The sequence below is a fragment of the Rhea americana genome, unplaced genomic scaffold (assembly GCF_003343005.1).
Source record: "Rhea americana isolate MKP2758 unplaced genomic scaffold, rheAme1 scaffold_357, whole genome shotgun sequence".
In the NCBI taxonomy this organism is placed as follows: domain Eukaryota; kingdom Metazoa; phylum Chordata; class Aves; order Rheiformes; family Rheidae; genus Rhea; species Rhea americana.
In genome coordinates, this window is record NW_028186487.1 from 250,549 (window position 1) to 277,772 (window position 27,224).

At 41.3% G+C, this 27,224-nt stretch overlaps 2 protein-coding genes across 2 annotated transcripts; one reads left to right on the forward strand and one right to left on the reverse strand.

Moving 5' to 3' along the window:
- Window positions 1-196: 196 nt before the first annotated feature.
- ZDHHC12 (zDHHC palmitoyltransferase 12) lies at window positions 197-5,808 on the forward strand. The gene is made up of 4 exons (XM_085312072.1): window positions 197-578; window positions 1,573-1,659; window positions 2,954-3,120; window positions 3,728-5,808. The coding sequence occupies exons 1-4, from the start codon at window positions 540-542 to the stop codon at window positions 4,035-4,037; spliced, it is 603 nt and encodes a 200-aa protein (XP_085168198.1). The 5' UTR covers window positions 197-539; the 3' UTR covers window positions 4,038-5,808.
- Window positions 5,809-6,461: 653 nt separating this feature from the next.
- PKN3 (protein kinase N3) lies at window positions 6,462-26,532 on the reverse strand. Its single transcript, XM_085312074.1, has 22 exons — window positions 26,467-26,532; window positions 23,221-23,503; window positions 22,527-22,681; window positions 20,278-20,407; window positions 20,014-20,165; window positions 19,433-19,628; window positions 18,927-19,118; window positions 18,636-18,745; window positions 17,937-18,080; window positions 16,953-17,028; window positions 15,784-15,970; window positions 14,477-14,588; window positions 13,839-13,915; window positions 12,396-12,462; window positions 11,723-11,814; window positions 11,160-11,336; window positions 11,008-11,070; window positions 10,374-10,450; window positions 9,652-9,794; window positions 9,152-9,259; window positions 8,480-8,560; window positions 6,462-7,603 (listed from the first exon to the last, which is right to left on the reverse strand). The coding sequence occupies exons 1-22, from the start codon at window positions 26,485-26,487 to the stop codon at window positions 7,391-7,393; spliced, it is 2,856 nt and encodes a 951-aa protein (XP_085168200.1). The 5' UTR covers window positions 26,488-26,532; the 3' UTR covers window positions 6,462-7,390.
- Between the last annotated feature and the right edge of the window lie 692 nt (window positions 26,533-27,224).

The window sequence follows — 27,224 nt, forward strand, 5'->3', positions numbered from 1 at the left end:
CAGGTGAGGCCGCGCCGCCCGCTGCGCTGAGGCGACGCCGCGGCGGCCGCTCCGGGCGCCCCCCCCCAACCCCGCTCCCTGCCTCCTCCCCATCCCGCTCCTTCCCTTTCCCTCCACGTCCCGCGGTGTTTTCCCGGCGCCGGGGGCGGCTCCAGCGGCCGCGTTACCTCCGGCGCCGCCCAGCAGCCGGCGGCGGCGAAGCGCTGCCAGGGGCCGGGGGAGGCGGCGAGCCTCGGAGCGTGGTTATCTTCCCCTGTTACACACCTCGGGCGGGAACCGGCACTAAATCACAGCATTAATTCCCTTTACTCATCAATTCCCGGGCTGCGCAGATGCGCCCCGGACGCTAAGCTGCGTGACTCTTTCGCTCGAGGCAGGGAGAAAATCCCTACGCTTTTTGCACGGAATGACAGCTCTCCTGTTTTTTGGGGGTACTTACAGACCTGCGAAGGCAAGAGGAGCGTGGCGAGCTGCTGCAGCCTCTGGTCTTTGTCCTGCTGGTTCTGTGCTCTGTCCTGCTCTACTTTAAGGTGTCCCTCATGGATCCGGGTTTTGTGCAGGCAGACGAGGAARTCCAGGTAAATCATTATAAATTCATTAAATTCATAAAAATGAAAAYGGTGGGACTATAAAAGGCTCTAGGCTTTTTGTCTTCCTTTTCCCCTCTTTTCCCTACTGTGCTAGATAAGAACAGTCTGAAACTGTTTCTGTTGCATTTAGCATGAAAGAAAGATAGCACAGACCTTCGGGGATTAAGCTTAAGAGTCTCTGGTTCATATTCTGCAAAAACAGTAGGACTCACCCAGACTTTAAGTGCCTCTTTAAGAGCACTCTCCCTTTGTAAGCACGCTGCGCCGCCTCAGTGCAGGTGTTCTCCAGCCTCCGAGGCTGCAGTGTCCTGTGGTAGAGCGCATACAGGCCTTGTGTGTGCCAACGGCGCTGCTAATTGAACAGCAAGCTGGCAGCTCTATTTATTGAGCTGTTTACAGGTCTGTTGTCCTCTAAGAGAGCAGACACAGAAACAGGTAACAGCAAGGTAAATGAAGGTGCAAAGTTACAGCAACTGAGAGGTAGCCTACGCCAGCTTTACTGCCTTAGTGACTGTGTAGGACAAAAGCAACATGTGTTCTCAGTTTTAGCCTTCTMCCATTAATATAAATGATTGGATTATGAATAAGTAACACTGCTTTTCCTGAAAGCACATGATTGTGTTTGGAAGCAGAGTCTAATTTTGCTTGTTTATGTTCCAGAATGTAATTTAGGGATCCAGGTGGTATCTTATCAACAATTATTTCTGCCTGAACACAAGCATTCCTTTGAATRGTTATAGTAACTTGTTCTCTCTGGCTGTAACTTAACTATCTGAAGTGGAGAGTCATGGAACAGTACTTACACAGCAGCTTCTGTACTTTTCCAGGAATTATTCCTCATGATAAGAGATAACAAGCACTGTATATTCATGAAGTAAAAGGATCCAGACAGCTCAGTCATGCCAAATGGGCTAATAGTGGCTGTTACTTCAGACAGCAGCACAGGAAGCATCCTTAGTCACTCCCTCTGTCTTTTTTGTAGCCAGGAAAGACTGAAGAACAAAGCATGGTGACACCTGCACTTCCAAGCAATGTTAAGATGCGGCGTTGTGGCTACTGCATGGTGAAGGTAGGTATTCCTGACGTTCTAGAAAGGAATGGCTAATTAGAAAGTTTGTATCCTTTAACAACATCTTTGTACACCGGTGATGCCTGTGTTTTCCTGCTCAGCCATTGCTCCTCACTGTTCTGTGATTTGGGGGCATTGCAGATCTGACTAATTCTGTCACAGCATCAYTCTCTTGCTGAAAAAAAAGATCACAGCAAAAGCAAATAAAATCAGCAAATGGCTTTCAAGTACAATCCTAAACTGAAAAGTGATCCAGGTGGATTATGCAACTAAAAATGCAACGATGGAAATTGGCACATGTGCTCATGTTCCAAAGTTGAAAAAAGTCCCTAACTTACAGAAACAAGGATCTGCTTTTGCTCTATTCTACCATGAGAAAATTATATTCTACATTCTTATTGTCACATCAGTCAGACCTTATTGTATTGTCAAAAAAGCTCATCTTGAGGGCATTTTGACAGAGAGTCAGAAAGGCAACTAAACACAACTTATAATAACTGCTAGTAGCTGTGAGCTTGTTTGAAAGCCTAGAAACAACAAAACATTAACCTGAACTGTAAAACATAGCATGAACAGAGAAATCAGAACAATTAATTAGTTCTTCAAAGAGATTGCCTAAAGCCTAGAAATGCCTGTTTTCAAAGTGCTTCTTATCAGTTTACGGAAAATCCAGTACTATCCCACCTTCCATGAATTTCTGAAGAGTATCTGCCAAAAGAAATAACCTTGTTGCAAGAGGATAAACTGGCTTCAGGGAATAAATCCTAGGAGGCACATCCACATTACTTTCCTCAGCCGTATCTTTCACCTTCTCTGCCCTAGTACTTGAGCTGCTTTCCTGTCCAAGTGCCTTGTGCTCATACAGTAGTAGACATGCTTCCCTCCTCTATGCAGTCCCCTAAAGACATCTGATGCCTGCACACTCAKTCAATAGCAGTGGTCCTAGTTTTTCACCTCAACTGCTCATGCTTTCCTGAATAGCTACAGGCTATTTGAATAAACTGATTGGCTGCATTTCCCTACTTCCCACACTAGGCTTCCCCTATAAGTAGGTAATAAAGAAAATGTATAGGTGCAGGAGAGTCATTTAATTTGAATCTCATCCCTTTGGATTTGCACCAAAGAATCATAATCCCCATGTTCTAGTCATGTTTATGTTGTACCTTAATCTCAAGAGGGAGTGGGGTTTGGGGACTACCTTGCTGTAAAATAGGACAGTTTTGCATGATGCTCTTTTCTACAAAACGGAGTTGAACAGGAGTGGACTACTGCTAGTGTTTTGTTTCTTCTGCAGCAACCAATGCGAGCCAAGCACTGCCAGCTGTGCCAGCACTGTGTCCGGCGTTATGACCATCACTGTCCCTGGATTGAGAACTGTGTAGGAGAGAGGAATCACCCTCTCTTCATAGTCTACTTGAGTGTGCAGCTTGTAGTTCTGCTGTGGGCTTGGTATATTGCTTGGTAAGTTATGAAGGCAGCAGTTTGGCCACTCCTTTTGATGCTCCTACAGCCCTACTGAAGGTTTTGTGCAGAACAGAGCAGTGATTAGATTAACTTTGCATCTTCACCTTCTTTTGCATACTGATCAGCTCCGAGACCCCTAATCTGCTGAGGAGTAATGCGGACAGAGCCCCTTCTCTTTAAGAAGTAGCTGATCCATAATTAAGCAGAATCTGATGATTTGGGTTTTGTTGCTCATCTCTGCTTTAAGCTTAACAGAATTATTAACCTAATGAATTTTGCCTCATTTACTGTAATACAATCTTTAATTTACAAATTGAAGTACTGGAAACTCCAAGTGGCTTTCAGCCGTACACCTGTTCAGGACAGGAATTAACTGAAGAAGATTACTTATCTCATTTAGGAAAACCAGCTTCTTTTAAACTTCTTAGATTTTAAGTCACCACTGCTGCAGTCTCTTAAGAGTTTATAGCATATTAACATCTCTGTAGTATATCAGAAGTTCACTATTTGTGAATCAAACTTAAATGTTCTATCATGTTTGTTTGGCTTATGTAATTTAGTTTTACCTCTTTAACCTTGAGCATGTTTCTCTTTGAATTGAAAGGTCAGGTCTCTACTTTGAACCATCCTGGGACTGGCTGCAGCATAACATTTTCCTCATCATGTCCTTCCTCCTGATAGTCATATTCACAATTGTAGTCCTATTGCTGCTTATTTCACACCTCTACCTGGTCTCATGCAACACCACCACCTGGGAATTCATGTCACATCATCGCATCTCCTACCTGAAACACTCAGAGTTGGAGAATCCCTTTGACCAAGGGRTAATCCTCAACCTTTGGAGATTCTTCTGTTCATGCCACTTCACTGCATGGGAGAAAATCTACTTTCACAGGGACAGTGAACTTGTCTAGTCACAGTAGGACCTACTTAGTAACATGCCAACACAACTGCAGGTTGCTGGATGACRTTTTACTAACATAAGTGCTGCTGTTTCCTTGCATGGAACTTAAGTATATAATGAACTCTACAACTTGTTCCACAGCCTGCCCATCCATAAAAGCAAATTACATTTCAAGAACGATAATCAGGATTATCCTTTATATATGAATAGCACTGTTAAAGGAAAGGCATTGGTTCTGGGAAGGTCAGATTTTTTTTTTGGACTAAGCAAAAGTCTCTCTCTAAATTTACTTCCTTTTTGTTAACTGCGTCCAGATCTCTTCAGAAGAAATGCAAGAGTAGTGTGAAAAGGTACGTGCACTTCTGCTCCCTAAAGTTTCCCGTTTGTATTGCTGCTAGGAAAGAGCAGCTGTTACAAACAAGTGAGCCAGAATCAATGTAATTCAATATAATATAATGTGGCCTTTCTTCAACATAGTTCTCACTATGAGAACCACTGTGCCTTCTCAGTAGTGCTGGACAAACTGAAAAATTTTGAGTAAATACAGAGTCAAAAGCAAATTTAATTTTGAATACATGCTTAAGTCTTACAGGCTTATTACGCCTCAAATCTTTGTGACAATGTTAATGTGCATAAGAAACAGCTTTAAGGCACAAACTTTATCTGAGAATTAGCCTAATACTTTGTCATGCCCTGACTCACTTCCTAACAGCAGCATCAACTTAAAAAAAAGAAAACTGTACACAGTCCAGACACTATTTCAAATGCATCTGGCTAAGAATGATGCCATTCACGTTTTACTGRACACAAAAGCAACTCTTGCCTACCACGTTATTTCTGCAGAGAGCTTCATGCCTTAGCCTTTATTGTAGCTTCTGGGGCAAAGAGCCTTTACTTAATTTACTATATATAGACAGGAAAAATACTAAACTAATAGTGGAGGTGTTAATTCTTGCATGGCTCAAGTAACACTAGTGGTAATACTGCTACCTCAACATTTTAGTAAAATTTTAAAAAAAGAATACAAAGTTTCAATGTGAGGAAAGATTCTAGGTCCTATTTATTTCTGTGGTCTTGGGGGGTGTCAAGAGCTTTTTAGGATAGGAGCAAGATTACTTGTTTTCCATTGTAATAGTTCACACTTCAAGTTTCCATGAAGGACTACAAAGAAGGCTGGGATAAGCACCTCTCCTCTCAGCTTTAAAAGCAAAAAAGCCTGCGATGCAAATTTTAGTCACAACTTTTTTTTTTTCAGTAAAAAAGTCTTAGTTAAAGTTATTTTGTGCCTTGAATTCCTTAACTCAGGAGTTAACWCCAATTCAGGAGCGCATATGGCAAGCCAGTAGGATGCACTCAGGGTTGATGAGCACTCAGGAAAGGGAAGTGCAGAGTCACTGATAAAGCGCTATAATCCAAAAGCACCATAAAAACAGCTGGAGGATCCCATTTTTTGGCCAGTTCCAGAGCTTGTAATTTATGTCCAGTCTGGTTTGTTCAGGGCAGAAGCTCTTCTCAGAGGGCTGTCAAAACATTCAAGAATTTCTTTCCATCATAACGATGTACAATCCCTAAAGGATTGTGTAATTTATCCGTATCAGTGTAGCATCTACCAAAGTATGGCTCATCTGCCACTTAGCAATTACTGGTTCTTCAGTTATCAGACAAATGATACTCAAAACACATTACTACTCTGTTTGGTGATTCTTTGTTAAATGCTTGTGGATGGTAAATTATAGTCTTTTTACTCTACTATAAACTATTAAAAGATTAAATATACCTTTTGTGGTTCTTTATGCCTCTTCCTTTGAACCCCAAGTTCTAAGCTTCACCTGTACTAACAACTCACTCTGCATCTTTATYGTAGCCCTGGCCTTAAAACAGCCACAAAACAGCACTATAGGCACCAGAAACAAACCAACCATTACTGTTTAAACAAAGGTGAAGAAGATGCATATCCTGCCTTACGCTACATGGCAGAAGCAGGAGGTTGAAAGGATACTCTGGAATTTCCAGCAATTGCACTTGGCTCTGACAATAGGAAATAGGAATAGTGTGATTTCTGTTATACAGTAATATATACTCTTACTGCTCTTACCTCTCTGAATCCTGAAGCACTTATACCAAGGCTGGTCTAATGAGGGTTACTCACTGGCTGCACTCCAGCCTTATCTCCAGAAATAGCACAGTTAATGAGAGTTCAGCTTCTGTCTACCTCTGTTGAAGATAAACCAAAGAGTAATAGCTATATGTGCCTAGTTGTTTTTAGTGGAATATTTCCTTTCTAGATACCCTTCCTTCTTTTGCTCTACAAGCTAATATAATGAATAAGAGAAGAAAATGCATCTTTATCAAGCATTAACTACACATGATAGGTTACCAGACAAATTAAATTAACTTAAGCTTATTCATTTTCCAACAATAAAATTGTCATTATATTAGCTATTCCAAAAAAGATACAGAATATATGCATAGACATCATGAGAAAACTTGCCTGCAATCATTTGGATGTGATAAGTGATCACATCATGCAGTATGTCCAGACAACTGGAATGAGAAAGAAGGAAGGAAGAAAGAAAATACTACCGTGAAATTTACACAGAAAAACCAAAACCTTTTCTGTTGAGCAGAACATTGATGGTCCTAATCTGAAACACWTTCAGCTAACTAACACCAAGGAGATGAAAAGTTACGACTTCATTATAAGGAAAAGTATCTTTATTTTCAAAAAAAAAGTAGCATGTGCAAAGCTGTGAGGTTTTTACCATTAAAAACAATAGCTAACATTTAGCATCATCAGATAAGTAGAAGTTTTTTTCCTTAAGATAGTTCATTTGGATTATTACCAAACTTCATTGGTTGTACTAAAATCCATTCCGTCCCTTGCATACATACCTATGAACAGGAATGGATAAAAAAGAAACATTACACAGAGAAACATTGCATATCTCTTCTAGAAAACAGGCAGGATATAGTAACTCCCCCTGTTGTTAGGCCACTTAAGAGCTATGCCACTTACTGAGGCTCTTTGCAAAGAGTAACCTGGGATGCAGAGAAGATTTGATTTCATTAAGTCTAGTTTAAATTCCAAATTTCCATACCTATTCAATGGCGGCAGATGACACTCAGTCAAAAATGGACTACTACTTAAGGTTATTCACATTCAATATCCCTTCAATATCCATTCAGTATCTCCAAAAACTGAAACTGAAACACAGTAGAACAACTCAGCTTGTAAGACACTCTTCCTAGGGTCATCAGCACCACCACTTCTATGAATTCTTTTGACTTTTCCATTGCCATGTCAAGTTGTCTCTAGAAACTCATGATGGTAACAACTTGTTCAGATTTCTTACACCACAGCAGTCAAACATCTAAAAGATGCGTAGAGACAAAGTCAAAATCCTTGAAGATAGCCTGCTCCTTACGAGTTAGGAGAGCAACCTCCTCTGGAGGAGTCAGAATGGGCTGTTGCGAGGTAAACTCTTCATCAAAGTTGCTAATGTCAGTTGGAGCTCTTAAAGTGGGCACAAAAGGGGGCTTCACTTTCCTGGCAAACAAGGCATCCCAATCAACTTCCTGTAAAGAACAAAGCGAACAGGCCAGATTGACACTAAGATTATTTATGAAATATGCAGTAGAAAGAGGAAGGATTGCAGCCTGCCTCCCAAATCATTTGCAACAAGTCATAATTTCTACTAAGCACAAAAAAAAAAAAAAAAAACAAAACCCAAAGCCCTCCCCCCCCAAAAAAAACAAAACTAAACTAAAAAATTCCACATTCTACATAGCCTATGCTATGCTATTCTAACATAGACTACGCATCAGAACATACTACAGTTCAAACTATACTCAGTAAGGACAAAACTAAACTGCAGCCATGGCCAGGCCCATCAGCAGATTTACATAGCAACYTGTGCCAACATTAAGAGCTCTTCGTTTACTCCAGTGCAAAGCCAGCCAGATGCTGTGAGTCTAATAACTTCTAGTAACATCTTTGCCTAGATGGCTATGCACTCTTGAACCAAAGCAAATGCATCTTTAACCTCAATTTCTCTTATGACTCATGTACATCCTGCAAGTGCAGGTGCCATCAAATAGAGTAACTGGCAATCATTGTCATCATTAGACAGCATCTTTGACTGTTGCAGTTTGATATAAAAAGGGATATTTGCTGATGGCTGATAAGGTAGGTGTATTTATATGTAAAAGTAGCACAACTGGAAATAACAAACTGGTCTTGGAAGCTTACAGATCCCAGTAAACTCTTGGGGGAATGTCATTTCCAACATGACTTGAAACATTTATTCCTAACTAGAGCAACAAGGTGCAACAGAAGCTGCCATTAAGATATAACTGACAACTAATGGAAATTTGCCTCATCACCAACAGAAAGGCAAATCATTCTCAGCTTAAATACAAGAGCTGAAGGGGCRGAATAAAGGGAGCTTCTACCTTAAAAAAAGCTTGGATTTTAATCTCTTCTGCATCTCTTTCCCCTGCTCCCAGTCTACGCTCTGGACATTTCTGAAGCAGCTGAAAAAAAAAAATCAGTCCAAAATTAAACAACTGGAACAAGGATGGGCAGAAATAATACTCTGGGGTGGGGGCAGAGAAGGAGATGGGAGCCTTCAGTGTCTTGCCATACTCCCTTTGCAGCAAGGTCTTAAAACTGCCGGCAATAGCTCAGACTAGTACCTTGTAAACAACTTGCTAATATCAATACGATAGCTGCTATAAACTGCATGTAGCATCTCATTTTAATTGTGCACACATGATGAACAGCTCTTATTTAAAAACTGATCAAACCATCTCCAAATTACTTTGATACTCCTGCCCTTGAAGCAATGCTTCTCCATTTTAAAATTAGCAGCAACAGGCCTCAGTAATAAGCCTGCTTAGTCATCCTTAGCCAGAAGAGTAGCATTTGTGTAGAAAGAAAAAAAAAAAAAAAAAAAGAAAGGAAAATAACTACATGCGTAAATTTTAAATATTTCCTAAGCCTGTGTAGGCAGCTCTACATTACACACACAGATGCTATCTGGCCCGAATAGTGAATGTCCCCTCTGGATCTACTTATGATAAATGCAAATTTCTCAAGATGCTAAAAAATCCCTAGCCCATTACCTTGCAGATTATAGAAAGTGCCTCAGATGAAAGGAATCGTGGATATCGGACTTCATCATTGACAATACTGTCAAAGACTTCTTCCTCATCATCTCCAGGGAATGGTGACTGCAATTGTGACATTTTATTACTTAACTCACATAGCACCTGTTTCTTGCTACAAAACAGAGATGAGCATAGGAGGAAGTTGTAAAGATTAACTAGCGTTTGGCAGGCACTACAAACGAGAAAAATGTGATAGAAATATTAAATTTTAATAACCAAAAGGCCAAGGGTAAGACTACTAGAACTGTTTTCAWAAATAAATAAATAAATAAATAAAAACAACAATTAGAAAACTCATAATTTAAATGCATGAGGAACTCCCAAACATGCCTGAAGTTATTTTTAAATATCTGAATGGCTGTTGGCCACTTTCACCAAAATTTTACTTCCTATGATCAGGTACAATCTTCCCCAAGACTGCTTGGTGAGATGCTGTTAGAGAAAGGTGGTCTTACCTCACCAACAAGCATCTCATAAATGAGTACACCCAATCCCCACCAGTCTACTGCCCGAGTGTATGAAACGTCTGTCAGGACTTCTGGAGCCAGGAATTCAGGAGTGCCACAGAAGGTGTTTGTATGGTCTCCAAAACCCATTCCTGTAGGGAGAGGGAGAAAAGAAAAAGGRAAAAAAAAAAAGTGTTGTAAAATCCAGCACATGCATTTCTAGATGTATCACATGCAGTCCTACCCTTTGAAAGCCATATTGATAAACTAATGTCCTTAACTATGCAAGAGCTCTCAGCTATGCTTGTAAATGTCATTTAGGAAGAATGGAGTCTGAGGCTCCGCACAACTCTTATGTCAAACCTAAGAAAAATAAAAAAAATAAAAACAAAAACAAAATAAAAAAAAAAAAAAAAAAAAACAGCAAAAACAAGGAAACTTCCTGGAGACCCCACTGCTCACTCAGGAACACATCTTGTGCTACCCTATATCCTAGCTCCTTTGGGGAAACAAGTACACTGTAAACTCCTTGATAAGTTTCCTGAAGAGCAGAAGCCAAAATACTCCTTTCAGGTTCATTATGGCCAGATAGATGAGATTTCTTTAGACAGGAATAAACACAACAGTTAAGCAGAGCCACTTCAGTATTTGTATTTGCAAACACATTACCTGAGTGCAGATCCTAAAATTCATCCGGATGGCTCAACTTTGGCTTCACCAGAATGACTCACCTTCCTTACACAGTCCGAAATCTGCAATCTTCACAAAGCCTTCAGCATCTAAAAGCAGATTATCCAATTTCAGATCCCTGTGGGCAAAGGAAGGGAAAGAAAACAGTGAATGAAGTCTGAGGATTGCCATACAACAGCTTTTTTGCAAGAGACAGAAACTAGATGTTACTAAAGAGAATAAAATTAATTAAATAATATTTGAAAGATCCCCCCCCCAAAGGCTATTTTGCTGACATTTTCCTCTTAACAAAAGGCTCACAAAGCAGCTTAGAGCCAGGGGGGCTTATTCATCTGCTAAGAGGGCATCCCACAACAACAGGAAAACTACTYAACTGTCCCAATCAGAAAGAAAGCAATGACTTACAGGCACCCCCTACCCCTCCAGAACGTATTAACATGTCACAGAAGATGAATCACCTGCAACATGTCAGATGAGTATCTCCTAGATGACTTTCTTTACCTCAGGTAACGAAGACATGAATGATGAACATGCATCGATAGCAACATAAGATGGGGAAAATAGACAGAAGGATCAGAAATCCTAGCAAGATAGGGAGCTCCAGACATGTAGCTACAGGAAAAATACATTTTCAGATCGCTGAAATGTCTTATACTTCATTCTTTGCTGTATTACCTATAAATAATTTTCTTCCCATGCAAGAACTGGAGCCCCAAGACTACACAGGCTGTATAAAACCTAGAAAAGAGAAATAGTTATCAGGAAAGATATATGAGAACCACGTTAAAAATTTACAGTGCCTGGAAACTAGACTAACTCTAACTCACCGTGCTGTATGCTCTGGAAAGATATCTTCATGTATGCGCATCATAAGATCACCACCTGGGGTATATTCCATTACAAAACAAGCATGATGAGGTGTCTGAAAACAGGCAAACATGTTCAGAAGGAATGGATGATCAGAAGAATTGACCACTTCAAAGATTCGCTTCTCACAGTTCAAGCTGCCAGGATTCAAAGAATGAAGATGTCAATGTTAAAGGTTGGCAGAAAGTTCTGTTTTGATAAAGACAGAATGAAGGAGGAAATCTTCACACCTTAYGCTGCAGAAATAAAAAAGTGGTCTTATTCAAGGATATATATAAGATAAATATTATATTATTATATAAAAGATAAATATTTGTGTTTTAGTCTGTTCTTCAGGTGAGTGTTATTCCATCAGAAGCTAGGAAGTAGCACTGTTATAAGCTTCCTGCTATTTCTGCTTTTAGTTTTAAGGCCACTCATAACCTTAACAGTATCAAGACGCAGGCATCATACCTACTAACAGTTGACTACWGGTGTGACACTGCAGCATCTGGCAATAGTACCATCTCTAAACAAAGCTCACCTATCAATTTCATCCCTGTTAATAATATCTTTTTTCTTCAAGGCTTTGATAGCATACAGCTTCCCAGTCACTTTGTATTGGGCCAGAAGCACCTGAAAGATAACAGAAATGCTGTACTCCAAACAGTTCTGATATTTCCTCATTGGATTACATTAACACCTTCTTGTCACAAATTACTTTCATCCACTCCAGTCATTCTCAAAACCAAGCTCAAGCAAMTCCAAAGACTTTTCTGCTCCCTGTGCTGCAGTGGTCCATAAGGATGCCACTAAGTTACATTATTTTCAGAAACAGCAATATCATAGGTGCCCAGTGCTTTGAGAACATTTCAGAACTCTCACAGCAAGCAGCTAGGCATGCAGTTTTTACCAAAGAAGCTATTTCACTAATGATTGCAGTTTATAATAAAAAGAAGGATATTTATGGGCTTTATGAAATGACTTTGTCAATCCCCAGAGAGTTTCATCCAGGTTTTAAAGCAGAAACTCCTCAGGAGTTTTGACTGTTGACAGGAGCATTAACTGCTTCTGTGTTTGGGTTAGGTTTGTTCTGTATATCTGCATTGCAACAAACCTCTTGGTACTACATTTGTATTCGGACTCTGAGACAGAAACCCATCTTCACACTCACACTCCTATCACTCTCCTCCACAGAGCCTGCATTTCTACCCTACCTTCCCAAAGTGTCCACGTCCTAGCATGGCAATACAGTGAAAATCCTCAAGCTGAACTGCCCTTTTCCTGCAGGTAAACAGAAAAAAATTGCTGAGTCAATACCCAAAAGATGCAGAAACAGTTAYCAAAGGAGCATGTATTTGTAATGGAGAAGCAGCTCTGCATAGAGAACAAGCAAAGCAAAGAGCTGCCTCAGCTATCCTTTCCTAGGCTGAAATGCTGGAAAGTTMGGCTTGCTTCCCTCTGAAGAAGGGAGCAGGAAGTTGAAAAAACTGCTCCCAGCAGTAGCAGTCCCTACCTTCCATCCCTTTTGGTAACAGGAGCAACARTTCTGCCTCTCCAACACTCACTCTCTCTGTTACTTCCCACTCTTAGGGTAGTAAAATTCAATTTTGCCTACATGCCTTTCAGCAGGTTCAACAGCAATTGTGATAATTGGACATGAGCACGTACATATCAAGTGCCAGCAGGATACTGAGATAAGAAGCTCTCAGAAGGGAACTGGAAATGAAACAGGGGATAACAACAGACATAAGATGTTGCTGGAAAACAAAATAAGTAGCTGAATACAGAGATGCTTTTAGAATGTTATGTCAGCCATAAGGTGTTATCAAAGAAACTCAGGCTGCAGAATCACTTGGAAAGAATAATAAAAAAGCATCCAAAAGCTTTAGTCTAGGGTCATCTTTAAAAGGGAGCAGACATTCCATACTCCTCCGGTGAGTGAAATGAAGGGCTCTGTATGTACTCCCTCCTCAGTTTTCTCAGAGAGGACATAGATAGGTGGCCTGACTGCACTTTGCTAAAGAAAATCAGACTCCTCAGAAGCGATTATGACCTTATGAATGCAATTCTATWATCCCACATACAAAATATTTAAACTATAAGAATAGCTTAGATAAATTTTGTTGTATGCGCTTTTTCAGTCAGTATTTGTTCACCAATATTATTATTATTTTTATTTTTTTTACTTGCCCTGTTTTAGGTATATTTACAACTGTATACCCTTGTACACAAGTTAACACACACACACACATACTCTTACATACACACATGCACTCTTGCCCTGATTTAGGTRTATTTACTACTATGTATCCTTGTTGTATACATATTTACACATAAATGCCATAGACTATAAACAACTTATTGTTTTATGCCTCCTTATGTAATGAAAGACAATACATATTGCATACCAGCAGAAACAGAAGAGTGTAAGGAGTACCAGAAGTGTTTTTGAGATACTCTACTTCAAATTCAGACATGTCTAAATACACTACACCAGAAAACTTCCAACACTTAAACATGAGGAACCACTTGAAGACAGTTAACTTCTACTAAAATCACCTATTAAACTGTACTGTATAGCACAGTATAGCTCAAATATTTCAGCCCGATGCCTCTTTAATTTGTGACCCAAGACAGCTCATGCTGTCCACCTCTACCTTAGAGATGCCTGGATTGGAAATCCTGTTAGACTGGAATTGCAATACTTTTCCTCAACATGCAGCCTCTTCAAACACTAGAAACAAAGAGAAAGTTACAGTATGTCATTCTCTGGAATCACCAAATCAGACCTGAACACTCACATCCTAATTTCTTCCTGTGTCCCCATCCAGCATGACCACAGGCAAGTCCTTGCTATGGTGCAATTAGTTGTCACCTTTGCTGGGAAAGAGCAACATGAAAACAGATCATCTGTGGCTGCATAAGACTATTCCATACACCAGTGAATTGTCTGAACCATAATAATAGTGTTTCATACCCATTTTGCTTCTCCAGGAAAGGCAACTTATAATAATAGTTTTTTATTTATATATATATATATTAGTTTAACTATTGTTATAAGTTGCCTTTCCTGGAGAAGCAGAATTATMTATATAGATGCAGTACTTTCCTGCAGACTCCGTGCCAAAATAACTCATTGGACTCAATCTCTGGAAGTAAGYTAGCTAATAAGGAGGTACTTGCATGAAGTATAGCTAATTTCTCCAGTACTTCTCCAAAATTTCTCCAAAAAAAGTTAAGAATTACTGAGCCTTGGAAGAAAAATAAAAAACTCCCTATTGACCCAGATGATTACCGGAGAGTCTGCAGAAGATGGTGTTGATTCTTTGGAGCTGGCCGTCAGAAAAAAGCATGGAGACKTGGGTGGAGCTTCATCGTCAAACGAAAGCTTAGCCACAGGAAAGTCACTGCATTTATAAGACAAAGTTTAAGGTGATTGCCTTGGAACACAATGTYGTACACAGGCACAGATATATCACTGGAAGCTATATAACAAAATTTAGTTCATTCCAACACATCGGACAAGAGGACTCCTTGATTCACATCACAAGTCTATGAAGTATCAAAAAGAAATATGCTCCTTGAAATCAAAAGAAAATGAGCCAATATGCTGCTGTTGGTTAAATTAAGCTGTTGATGTCTCCTGTTCCAACACTAGACTTCTGATGTTATAAAATTAATGCTGGATATGTACTTAGAAATAAGCAATTCTCTGATCAAGAACTTGAAACAAACTTGGATTCTAACAGCATCACAGTAGTTGACTTGATCTTTTTTTTTTTCTTTTCAAGATCTTGTGGATCAGTAGAAATAGTCTCTTCCACAGAATGGCTGATTCTCTAACAATTAATTTCACCAATTTTAGAGAAACTATTATTTAGAGCGTCTATAGAATATTCAAAAGCTTATTTATGTAACTTTTGAACAATATGTTAGGCTCATGGTTGGGGTACATGTAACTCCATGAAAGAAGAGTATGTTTTTAACCATAACAATCACATTGTGACCTTGCATAGAGCTCAGTTATTGTGCAGGTAAAAAACACTGAATGAGTGGAATTTTCCTTCCCTTACAGTGCAGAACTAGAACATCTTTCTGTGTATATAAAACAACTTTGGAGAATCTGCTTTGGTTTCTTCTTTATCATGGCATTTACTTATCACCACCTACAGTTCTTACTGCAAAAGATAAGAAAGATGCTAAAGTTCCCCTGGTCAGGAATATACTGCTCAGTATGATAGTAATTCTGGAAAACAGTCCAGTTGGTAACCATCAACCATAACTAGCCATGCTGTAACAAACATCTCACCAAAACCACATAATTTCAGGCAGCAGTAGCTCAGTTGGTTAGAGCGTAGTGCTGCTAATGCCAAGGTCGAGGGTTCAGTCCCCATATGGGCTATGCTGAGGGTTGGACTAGATGATCTCCAGAGGTCCCTTCCAACCTTACCATTCTACGATTCTATGATTGGCTTTTCTTAAAATTGTGAATTAAGTTTCACAAAAAAACTTCCACCACTGTAGAAAGCTGCAACTGTATTTTAAGACCTATTCCTAGATGACAATCTGGAATAGGCATAGAATAATCGGAATGGGTCTTACCTAGTCAGCTTGGACACTGAATCAATAGGACTTTGCAAAGGAACTGGAGAGAAGTTGGTATGAATGGGATCATGAAACGAGGGGCTCAGACTGCTCATGGAACTACATGGAGGGAGGAAACTCATCATCAGGCGACCCCAAGCTGCAACATTTATGTTCATTTGAGAAGCTCTGAGAAATTCTTTCCCTGGAAGAGTCAGCATCCAAACACCAATGAGGTTACAATGCACAAATTACAATGCCATGAATTGTTAAATTATCTTTTTCATCAAATACCCATGAGTTACTCAAAAAGGCAGCCCACCTTAGGAAAACAGGCTTCTCTTGGAGAAGAACATTTAATAGTGATAGGTGAAATAGTAGATCTGTTCCATCAAGTTTGGCTCCCTATAACATCATAACATAATCCTCAAGTAAAGGTTACATAAGATACTAAAAAATATTTTATTTTAGCCAAATTTTCTTCTATTTTTACACTGCATTTTAATCATGCAGCCTGTTAACTGAAAGTTTCTGAAAACATCTCACAAACATTAACACCTGATCTTTTAATTATTTTTACCTCTTGAAGAATAAAAACATAACGTGTAGTGTATCCTGGCTGCCAAGAGCCCTCACTATATAAAAGTCTTATCTTATCTAGACTAATAGGAAAAAGTGTGCAGATAAAAGCAAGTAAGTAAGTTAAAAGACCCTAAGCTTTTAATCTGACTGAAATGCCARCTCTAAAGCTTTGACAATCAATGGCTTGTTCATGCTACAGTCTTCTATAATTTGGAGTTTTCCAGAAAATCCTCCAATATCTGTTCTTTCATCAGTAGCAGCATAGCTGGTTAAATTAGCACAGCTTAAGTACTGGATATTGCTAAGAAGTCTGTTTAAAAGCTAGTAATTATATCTTCCTGACACTGTTAATTATGAGTAGAAATACTGCTGCAATATCACAACATTACATATCATACTGCAGCCAGGCTGCCTCCACTTTTTTGTGGCAGAACAAGCTTCCACATTCTAATGAAGCCCACCTACTGGCACACAATAATCAGCAACCATTTTAATGTGTCTCACAAATTTAAGGGGAAGGGAGTGCATGCCAGCCTGTTACTGCAAACCTTAGCCCTCAGCCCCCTCACCCTTATGAGTAAGCAGTCAGTTCTCTAGCAGTTTACCTTTCTGTTTGGGGAAAATGCGTTTCTGTCGCTGCAGTCTGGGCCTTCTCTCAATGACAGGATTACAAAACATCAYCTGTCAGAGGAGTAAAGGGGATTTGTTAGGACACTTCATTTACCCTGTGAGCACAAACTTGCATACATGCCTGCTTTCTCATCAAGCTCTCCGTTTATATATATTTGGCAAGTGAGATGTCACTCCTGCAGACAGACTGTGTTATTTTAGCTTCACCCTCTAAACATCTCAACTGTGTTTTTCAACTGTGTTTTTAAATACTGGAATTTTGTGCTACCTGAAATGCAGAAAACCTAAAAAATGAAGAGCAATTCATATCCTAAAGTTATACTAATTCCCAAAGCCATGCATAAAAAAACCCCTGCCGTAATGCACTTAGCCCATAGAAATAAACAAATAAATGAAACAGAGCAAAATGGAAGTATGAAGTCATCATCCTACTTTTGGAGAGGTGACCAGAAACTTTTATCATAACACAGAGAAAGTAGTGAGGCTTTTAAGGCATTATGTGGATGATTTCTTCACTGATGAGACTTCAAGCTCTTTATTATTAGCTTCAGAAAGATGACAAAATAAGCATACCCAGAGGGAATCTGGCCCTTTGATTCTACAGTCTATAATTCAATATGACCATTAAGCCATATGTTTAATTAAAGCATCACCAATGACTCATAATGAAAGCAAATAAAAAAACAATGGATTTCACAGAGCACTCATGTAATTACAGAGCAGCTGCTGAAGAGTCACTCCAGGTTATGGCATGTGTACATCCTATTATATCACGTTGCTCCTTGTTCTTATATGTGATAATGATCCTTACATTCTAGAGGATTTCAGGTGCCATTCTGCCCTTCCAGATTATTGCTCCTTTCACTCCTTGCATCCTGAGCTGAGCAACTGATTTCAGGGCAGGAGACACCCTAAACAGACAGGCTTCTCTGAAAAAGAAACAAAGCTGAAATCTGTACCTCTGCAAATAGTACTCCTTGGGGTTCAAGGGAGAGACACATCCCATGGCGTTTGTTATCAAGGAAATCATCCAAACGTAAAAACTTCACTGCACATAGTTCTCTCCAGTCCCTCCAATAAACTGCAATTTCTAGCTCACGAGACTGGAGAGAAAAAGAAAAGGGTAGGGGGGGAAGTAGCAGTCACATCCTGACCCATGCTCTGGCCATGGGGCACATACATGTGCCTAGACACACAGAGACACATGCACAAACACACAGCTTTTCCCCAGGCAACTTTCAGAACAGATCTTTTTCTTTACCCTGTAAAAATTCAATAAACAATGCAAGGAAGAACTTCTTTAATCCTTCTATTTCCCCAATTTTTCTGATCTTTTCAGACTTTCCCAGCTACAGACCCTTTTGGAGATAGCTGTCCTTGCTCCCCATTTCAGAAATCTCCAAGAGAGACATTTTGCTGGTGAGATGAAATAAAACCACTCAAAATAGGGAGAGAGGGACAACAGATGCTGTTCAGGCTGAAGCTCTGCCAGAGATGCATTGCCTTGGGGGGGAAGACAAAGATAACTGGCACAAAAAAGGATAAGGAGAAAGCGCCAATATAGAGTTGAAGCAAATGGAATAGCAACTAAATGAGCAAACCAAGTAAGGTGAAACAGAAAAACAAATACAACACAGAGGAATCTAAGGCAGTCTTACCCGGTCCAACTCAATGACAAAGCTCTGATCCCATGCCTGGTTATTAACTGGTCCCCAGTTTGTTTGACCAACCACTTTATTGTCCACTTTGAGCACAGCAAGGACTTCATCTGGACAAAGAAGAAAAATAAGAGTTCGGGAAGGATTAGGTACAACGTGATCCATTGTCTCTCAAGCTTGCAGAAAACAGATTTCTCACAATTACACTTATATCAGGCTAATGTAGTATCCAGATGAGATCCCCATGCCCCAAAACACCACTCACAATTCAACAGGGAACCCCATACTCACTACATGGCTCTTCGTTCCGCAGGTACTTTCCTGCACTGCTCCGGCCGTGGATACCCAGGCCAACTCGTGTTCGAGTAAGGGACCTCAGATCACTTGGGCTGCCACATATGGGAGAAGAACTAGCCATTCGGGAACGTCCTGGAACATTTTCCAGGAGATTCTGACACCCCATCAGTCTCACTTCCAGTGTGCCTGAGGAATTTCATCAGAGCAAAAAAATATTATTCCTAAAACAGCAAAGTGATTCCAGTCAGCCTGTCATCACAAAGGGCCAAGAACTTCTCAGGTTCATGACTTCCTAGTTAGCAGCTCAAATGTATCCCAGATTACTAATAGTTTGCAAATCCATACCATTGAAAAGCTTTTACTGACCTAGAAGAAATAAATCCAGTTCCCAGAAAAATCAAATGTCCATATGAAAAGAGGCATCACAATAATAAGAAGAAATTCAACTCATTCTTTTCAACATCCTCCCCACAACAACACATCATGCAGGATTTAGGTACCTGTAAGAGCTGTAGGTTTGATGACTGAAGTAGGTTGCATGTTGCCACGCTGAGCTCCCAGGGAAGAAGTATTTACTAGTTCCTGTTTGATGAGTGCTCGCTTTGGGTGATCAGGAGAAAGCTCACTAAGCTGATGTTCCAACGACAAGCGCAGCAGATCAATCTTCTGAGAGGACTCTTGCAAGCGACCCTGAGCCTAGCAATATGAAGTATAATACAGAATAGGCAAAAATTTTGAATTAACAGCCCTGGCCCTGGTATTTTTTTTTAAATGGACTTTACTAAAGTCAGCCTCAGAAAAAGACTAATATCTTACTAATAGAAAATAAGAGGGAGTATTTTCCCACAGACCCTGAAACACCATCAGACTCACTTCCAGACTTTGGTGAGGAATTTCACCAAAGCAAGGCATATTATACCTAGAAGGGAAAGTGATCCCAATCAGGGGATCCTCACAGACAGCCATGAATTTCCCAGATTCATAACTCTTAGTTAATGACTTATCTCTACTCATTCATCCTAAATCATTAAGGCATAAGGCATGAAACAGCCCTCTTTAGAAGGTCTGAACAAATGCTTACCTCAGCCAAAAACTTGCGATCCTGCACCCGACTCCCTCCTAGGATCTTTAGCACATTTTTTGCCCCCTCAGCTACAGCAGCTTCAATGCGCAGGTGATGTCTCAGTTCCTCAATGCGCAGCTCCAAAGCACTGATGGTGGTCYCCATCCTCACTGGCCATTTTGGAGATAAAATATGGCAAGGATACAAACTGATCAAGTATTTGGGATCCTGGGCTTTGGCCACATCTGTGCCAAGATTTATCAATTAATTAAAACACCTTACCTGCTGGATCCACTGCATCCTCTATCCCTTCTGCTGACTGAGACACCTTCACAATGTGCATACGGATTATTTCAATCTTTGTCTTGCTGTCCTGAAGCATTTGCCGAGCTGTAGCCAACAGCTTCCGCTCCTGCCAAGAAAAAAATCAAAAACAAAAAAGACCAAACACATATGGAAGGAGAGGACCATTCTCATTAAAAAACAGATTATGTACAGTGATGTGTTCACAGATGACAATGAGATGGTACCTAAAAGAAGGGTCATAAATGATCGTGATATATCATACATAAGCAATTCTGCAAAGGAAACAATGTCGAGGACCAAGGGCTTTAAGATACCTACCTCCATTTATAGAGGGAAAGTACAGGTCAAGGAGTTTTTGCTGGACTATGATACCAATGGAAAATGGTTGAGTTGCTAGGGGACAGGGTCTGCCTCCCAGATATGTCCATCTTGCAGTCATTGAGACTTGTGGCTCACGGGTCAATCGTGCTTAGAGAGTTGTGTGAGCAGAGATTTGGAACATATTACAGCCCTCTACATAGCTGGTCTTATTGAATTAAGCTTCATAATAAGCTTGGATTTTTTTTTAATTATCCCTTTGATTTTTAAATATGATTATGCCAAACTCAGTAAGTGGAATGAATAGCCAGTGAATCCCTGAAGATCTCTCTCACACAAAGAGATACCACTTGATGTGTTCTATCCTAAACTACCTAGCCTACCAAAACATCACACTAACTCAGTGCACAACACCAATACTTTTGTACCTTCTTTTCTGATGTCAGTGATTGAATGTACCTCTTACATTGCCCTCACCATCTTCCCAGGCTTGAAACAGTTGTTGAAACAGTTTCTCTAGAGATAGTACTTCTGTCATGCTATTTCCTATGAGATACCTCTCTCCAGTCCAAATCTGCCTCTAACCTAGAGTCACCATGAGCACTGAGGTTAGATGCATTAAGAAGTTTCTCTTATATTCAGGTGCAACTTCCTCTGTTTCAGTTTGTGCCTGTTGCCTCTTGCCCTATCACTTGGCACCACTGAAAAGAGTCCGGCCCCCTCCTCTTGACACCCTCCCTTCAGGTACTTAGAGACATTGGTAAGATCCCCCCTCAGTCTTCTCTTCCCCAGGCTAATCAGGCCCAGCTCTTGCAGCCTTTCCTCAYAAGAGAGATGCTCCAGTGGTCTAATCATCTTTATAGCCCTACGCTGGACTCTCTCCAGTAGTTCCATGTCTCTCTTGCACTGGGAAGCCCAGAACTGGGCACATTACTCCAGATGTGGCTTCACCAGGGCTGAGTAGAGGAGGAGGATCACCTCCCTCAACCTGCTGGCAACATTCTTCCTAATGCACCCCAGGATACCACTGGCCTTCTTGGCTACAAGGGCACATCACTGCCTTGTGGTTAACTTGTCCGCCATCCTTCTCTGCAGAGCTGCTTTCCAGCAGGTCAGCCCCCAGCCTGTACTTGTGCATGAGGTTATTCCTCCCTATTAACACTTCTAGGGTGGCATTCAGTCAACTAAGTTAGTCATCTAGACTAAACCAGTCATTTAGAGCCTGTAGTTAGTAGGGGAGAGGTAGGGCTTTCCAAAGGACCATTCATCTCAGAACAACAGGACAAGGTACTCTTTGTAGGAGCCTACCACTTTTCACTGAGACTACAAAGAAGCTTAGACAACTAACATTTAGCCACATGATTCCCACTTGTACGATTAATACCATTAAACGTATTCAAGAGCAGAAGTGCAATAGTATCTGCTGTGTCAGAAAAACTAAAAGGGTCAAAACTGACAGATTACAGCAGTCTGTCCAATCTAATAACCCTTCTCTGACATTGATCACTACCAGATACTTCATAAAAAGGCAGAGACAACCACATCACAAGCAGAAGTGGAATAAACCATCCTTTCAGAAAAGCCTTCTGCTAACATCCACTAGTTAGAAATTGGCTTAAGCTCTTGACGCATAAGATGTGTGCCATCCAATTCCTTTTCGATCTCCATTAAGCTCTTGAAATCTGTTAACACGTTGCAACAAGTCTAATGCAAGTTGTTCCATGCAGTAACATGACACGCTGTCACAATGCTGAACACCAAAATGCAAAGCCAGGATTCAGTCAAGTAGGCTTCACAAATGGATTTCTTTCATATACCAATTACCAGACAGAGCTTGTGCTTAGACTTTAAATACAAATTGTGTTCCAGGAATCCTTATTCCCACAAGGTGGTTTATTCCTTCTTACCTTGGGTGTTGCATTTGAATACAGCTGGATCATGTTCTCAGCTCCTTGTTTCACTTTCATTTCAACATGCAGCTGCCTTTTCAAAGCTTCAATCCTCCTTGCCATGGGGTCTGGGTTCCTTTCCCAGAGACAAGGGTCTGGAGATAAAGAGCCGTCTGTGCAACAACACAATCAATACCATTAGTCATCTTCTCCTGTGTCATCTCACTCAATTATAGATTAGTCAATCTATAAAATATGAGGCTATAGAAGAAGGTATAAAAAGAGCTCACCTACAAAACTAGCTGCAAAATACTATTTCAAATTAAGCTCAGGCTCATACCTGTAAGTATTTCCTAGTTTACTGGTGACACAGTATTAACAAGCACTCTTTCAAATTTACACTCATTCCTCCCATAAGGTACTTGGATGTTCGACTGCCCAGAAATTCTATTTAAACCTCTTCAATTCCCTCTACAGCCTACTCCTGAACATTGTCCACACCTCACGCTTTCAGCTGGTCCTCTGCCCACACTGATCTTGCATTACCTCCTTTCAACTTGACTACCCCAATCCCAACTTTTTACTGCAGCTAATTTCATCAGCTGAGTATCCACTGCAAAAACTCTCACTACTCATGAGCCCTTGACATGAAGGCCTTCAGTGCTGAAGCTATCTAAGCAGATATTCATGTCAATCATGACCCAAAACCTACCTGTCTTACTCCCCTCCTTTTCTGTTATTACAATCCTTGCATTAAGTTCCTGAAGTTCCCAGTGCAGTTGTTCCAGTTTCCGGTTGGAGGATTTCAGAACATGCTCTATATGCACAAGATTCTTCTTGTCTGTTGTCACTTTGCGCAGGTTTTCTGCTCCCTCTTTAATTTTCAGTTCTTTCTGAATAGCTCGACGAATTAGTTCCTTCTCACCCTCCAGTTTTTGCTGAAAGCTTGGATCCATTAAGTTCACCCCATTTCCCAGCTGTAAGAGACAGCTGCCCTGCAATTAAGCAGTATTGAGCAAGAGGATTAGATATAACACCATTCAACCATTTTTAAGATACAGCAATACGCCCATAACATTCTACTACTWCTTTTAATTTAGAGAATGGTTCAGACAAATTCTGAAGCCAACCTTTTTACCAATTTTTGAAGAAGGCAAGACCTGGATTTATATTCCACAGGTCTTAGCACAGATTTGATCTTAACCTGACTTAATTTTGTTTTAAATCATAATGAAGACAAACCCTCATCAAGCTTGCCTTCTTTTTATTTAATGTCTATATACAGCTATGTCACATGAGTATCAAAAGTCAGTTGTTACTTGCCTACAGTAAGTTTTTCTGGTATTACATAATAGAAACAGATCTTTACCTGAACACATCTTGACACTGACACTCCAAAGACATCTACCAAATAACCAGTTGGAGCATTTTACAAATGTCACAACCATGCATTATCTCCCAGCTATGATCCTTGAAGAAGAAAAACGCAAARCCTACATCTGTTTTTATAACCGAACAAGCAAAGGAGTCAGCTTTACTTTCAGCTGCATTCAAAAAGTTAACCAGACTGTTGTTCCAATGTTTATTCTACCTGCGATTCAMGTGCAGTAAGGTTTCTTTAAAAAGTTGGTTATTTTGAGTTGTATTAGCAGCACTCAGTTCTCGGCTTTGTTTTATATAATTTTTTGTTCTGGTGAAATGTGCCTCAGCGATAGCTCTGGACAGAGTTTACAGACTCCAAACATACAAATCATAGGCAACAGCAGCACAGGTACATCACACACTGGACTCCGACAACAGCTGGGAAAGCTTCATCCACAAAGAGCTACCTGACAGTGGAACAAAAAGATCTAAGCAAGTGCTTACGCTTTTCTCTTAAACAGGAGGAGTGCCTTTAAGGCATTCATAGCAATTACTATACTACCAGCTTAACTCCAATTACTCATCATATTCCCCACTTAAATGCAAAAGTGTAGCAGTCAAGCTCCTCTACACTAACTGACTTAACATCAAGCAGTGTGAGCGTGTCAGTGACTAAAGACAGAACTCAGGAACCCTGACTTGCTTTCAGATTCTTTAATCAGTTGACCACATTTCTAACAATAAACCTCACTGTTTTTGTATTGCTCATATATTTTACAGCTTTTTAAGAATATGCTATGCCTCCAATGCCCACACCACACCATTMACACAGTAATATACAATTATTTAATCACATTATTACCATATTTTCTCAAAGTATCTCAAAGATTCAAACAAACTTCTTGATGTGTTTTTGCTACAATTTCAGTGTAATGGTAAAATAATTAAAGAAGAAGAAGGGAAAAAAAATCTATTTTTAAAATTGGCCTAAAACCAAGTTGGGTCTGCAACAGACACAAAATAGCCAAAATAGGAGTTGTTCAGATCGGTAACAAAACAAAAAGTTTCAGACTAACATCCTGATTCCAGGAAGTTCTCGCCCAATTAGTAAAGCCAGGAATTAAGCCAGAGCTTTGAAAAACATCCAAAGTTTCAGGAGGAAGAACTTGACTCATGGAGTTCCTGAGTCACAGTCAACCTTTATTAACTATAAGCTGGAGAATCAGAAAGCTCTTTATCCTGTTTGTAGTAAGTGACTAAAAGGAGTTTATTTGTAATTCTCATTTAAATAAATATTAGGAAAAGCATACAGATTTATTTTCTCTCCAACCATGCAAATGGACATAAGCAATCCACCCTCTGGATCTGCCCAGAGCAATAGAACAAGTAGCTGGTGCAAGATAATGCTGAAAATGGTCCTGAATCCACAGACCTGGGTATTGATTCACAAACAGGGACAGACTAGACAGCTGCTAGACAAGTTTTCTCCCGTATCACTCTCTGACAAGGGCTAGCCTGAACGCCAGATAATGCATCGTGCTCATTTTCTATATAAATTTAGAATAAGCACGGCACATCTCACTGAGCCTTTCTTCTCCTCCATCCGTCGGAAGGTACCATAACACAGACACCACTTGCACCAGGCAGATAAAACACCGAGGAAGACGAGAAAGCTGATTTTGCACCAAGGTTGATACATTTTGCAAGCGGATTCAGAAATGTTGGCGGGGTGCTTGGACGCTGCCACTGCTGCTGGCGGGCTCCCGGAGAAGGTCGGTCCTTCACACCGTACTGAAACGCCTGGACTGCTTCCCAGCTAGCAGATTTAAGTGGCATCAAAGCTGCACCGAGGCCTGCAGCCCACAGAGACCCCATCGCTTAGGCTGCTGTGGCCAGCCCAGCCCCAAGCTTCACCTGCACTGAGCCCAGAGTGGGTCCAGCCTTTACAGCTGCACCAGCAGCACGTTAATTAATTTGTGAACTGATTTCCCTCGACGAGGCACSTTCGCTCACCGAGACACTTTAAATCACACCTTTTGCCCAACTTCTGCGAGGAAGCCTGAATGGGGGGCACTTGCACCAACTGCATCTGCTCCATAAGAGGGGGGGGAAAAAATCACCGCTCGATGCTGAAAAGGGCGATCGCAGCCATGTCGGGAGCTGGTGCCCGTTATAATTTTTCTTAACGGTTACACAACTACTGGTAACTTTGGTACCAGAGAAGCCCCCGAGCTGGGCAGCACCCGGGCAGCCACAGGGCTGGCACCCAGCACCGCTTGGTGCAGCACTCCCCAGGACCATTTCTTCTTCTCTTTTTTTTTTTCCCCAGATTAGTCTGGAAATTCCTCAAAGCAGAAGGCACCTTTCCTCACTCTGGGAGGCTCGTTCCGGACAGTAACGCCTTCCCCGGCGAGGGGGCTGGCTGCTTCCCCTCACTCAGCCCGAACGGCCGCTCCTCCCACGACCCCTCGGTGCTGAGCAGGGAGGTTTTTCTCAGCGGGCAGCGGATTTCGCCCGAACGCCGTTTCTTCGGAGAGCGGGAGCGTTCCCGGGGGAGCCCAGCCACCTCGCCCAGCCCCGCGCGCGCCCCGCTCACCTGCGCGCCGCCCGCCGCCATTGCCGCGCGCGCCGCCCGCAACCGGCGCTTTTTCAAACTGCGGCCTCGCCGCCAGCGCCCTCTCGCGGCCTCCCGGCGCCGCTGAGGGGAGGGGAGGGGAGGGGGCGCAGAGGGAGGCGGGCCGGGTCGGGCGCTGAGGAGACGGCGGTAGCTGCCGCCGCCGAGCTCCCTGGCGGTGACGGAGCGGCTTTAGGGGGTCCCTGCCCTCGGTGGCCCCAGGAAGCGCGAGTTTGCGCCAAAATCACGGGGATTTTCAGAGGGGCAGATCTTAACTCGGGCGCTGCTGGTTTCCTCACATTCCCTCCAAGTGGGAGCCTGGCACCGTGGTGAAAAAGCCCCGTGGCTGGTGCCAGGCGAGGCCCAACGTGCCGTGCTGAGAAGATAGGTGGATTTCAGTTTTAGTGCTACAGACTGACTTACAACTTTGAATACCTGTTCGTAGGGGAGACAATTACTGCGACTCTCCTTCAGACAGGATGCTGGAAAAGAGGCAATACCTGCCTCTAGTGCTGCCTATTGACTGACTTTTCCTCTGCAACACTCCCTCTCTGGACCCAGGATTAAGATATTGGGCTTCAGCTGCATATTTGAGTTAAAAATAACCCAAAAGCATTGACAGGCCGACAAGAGGCCTACCTAACGTGCATAAAAAAAAACACCACCCGCTGCTGCAATGTCACAGTGTCACGCGGCATTGATATGCAGTGTGTCGCAGGCCCAATGTTTAAAACAAGAAG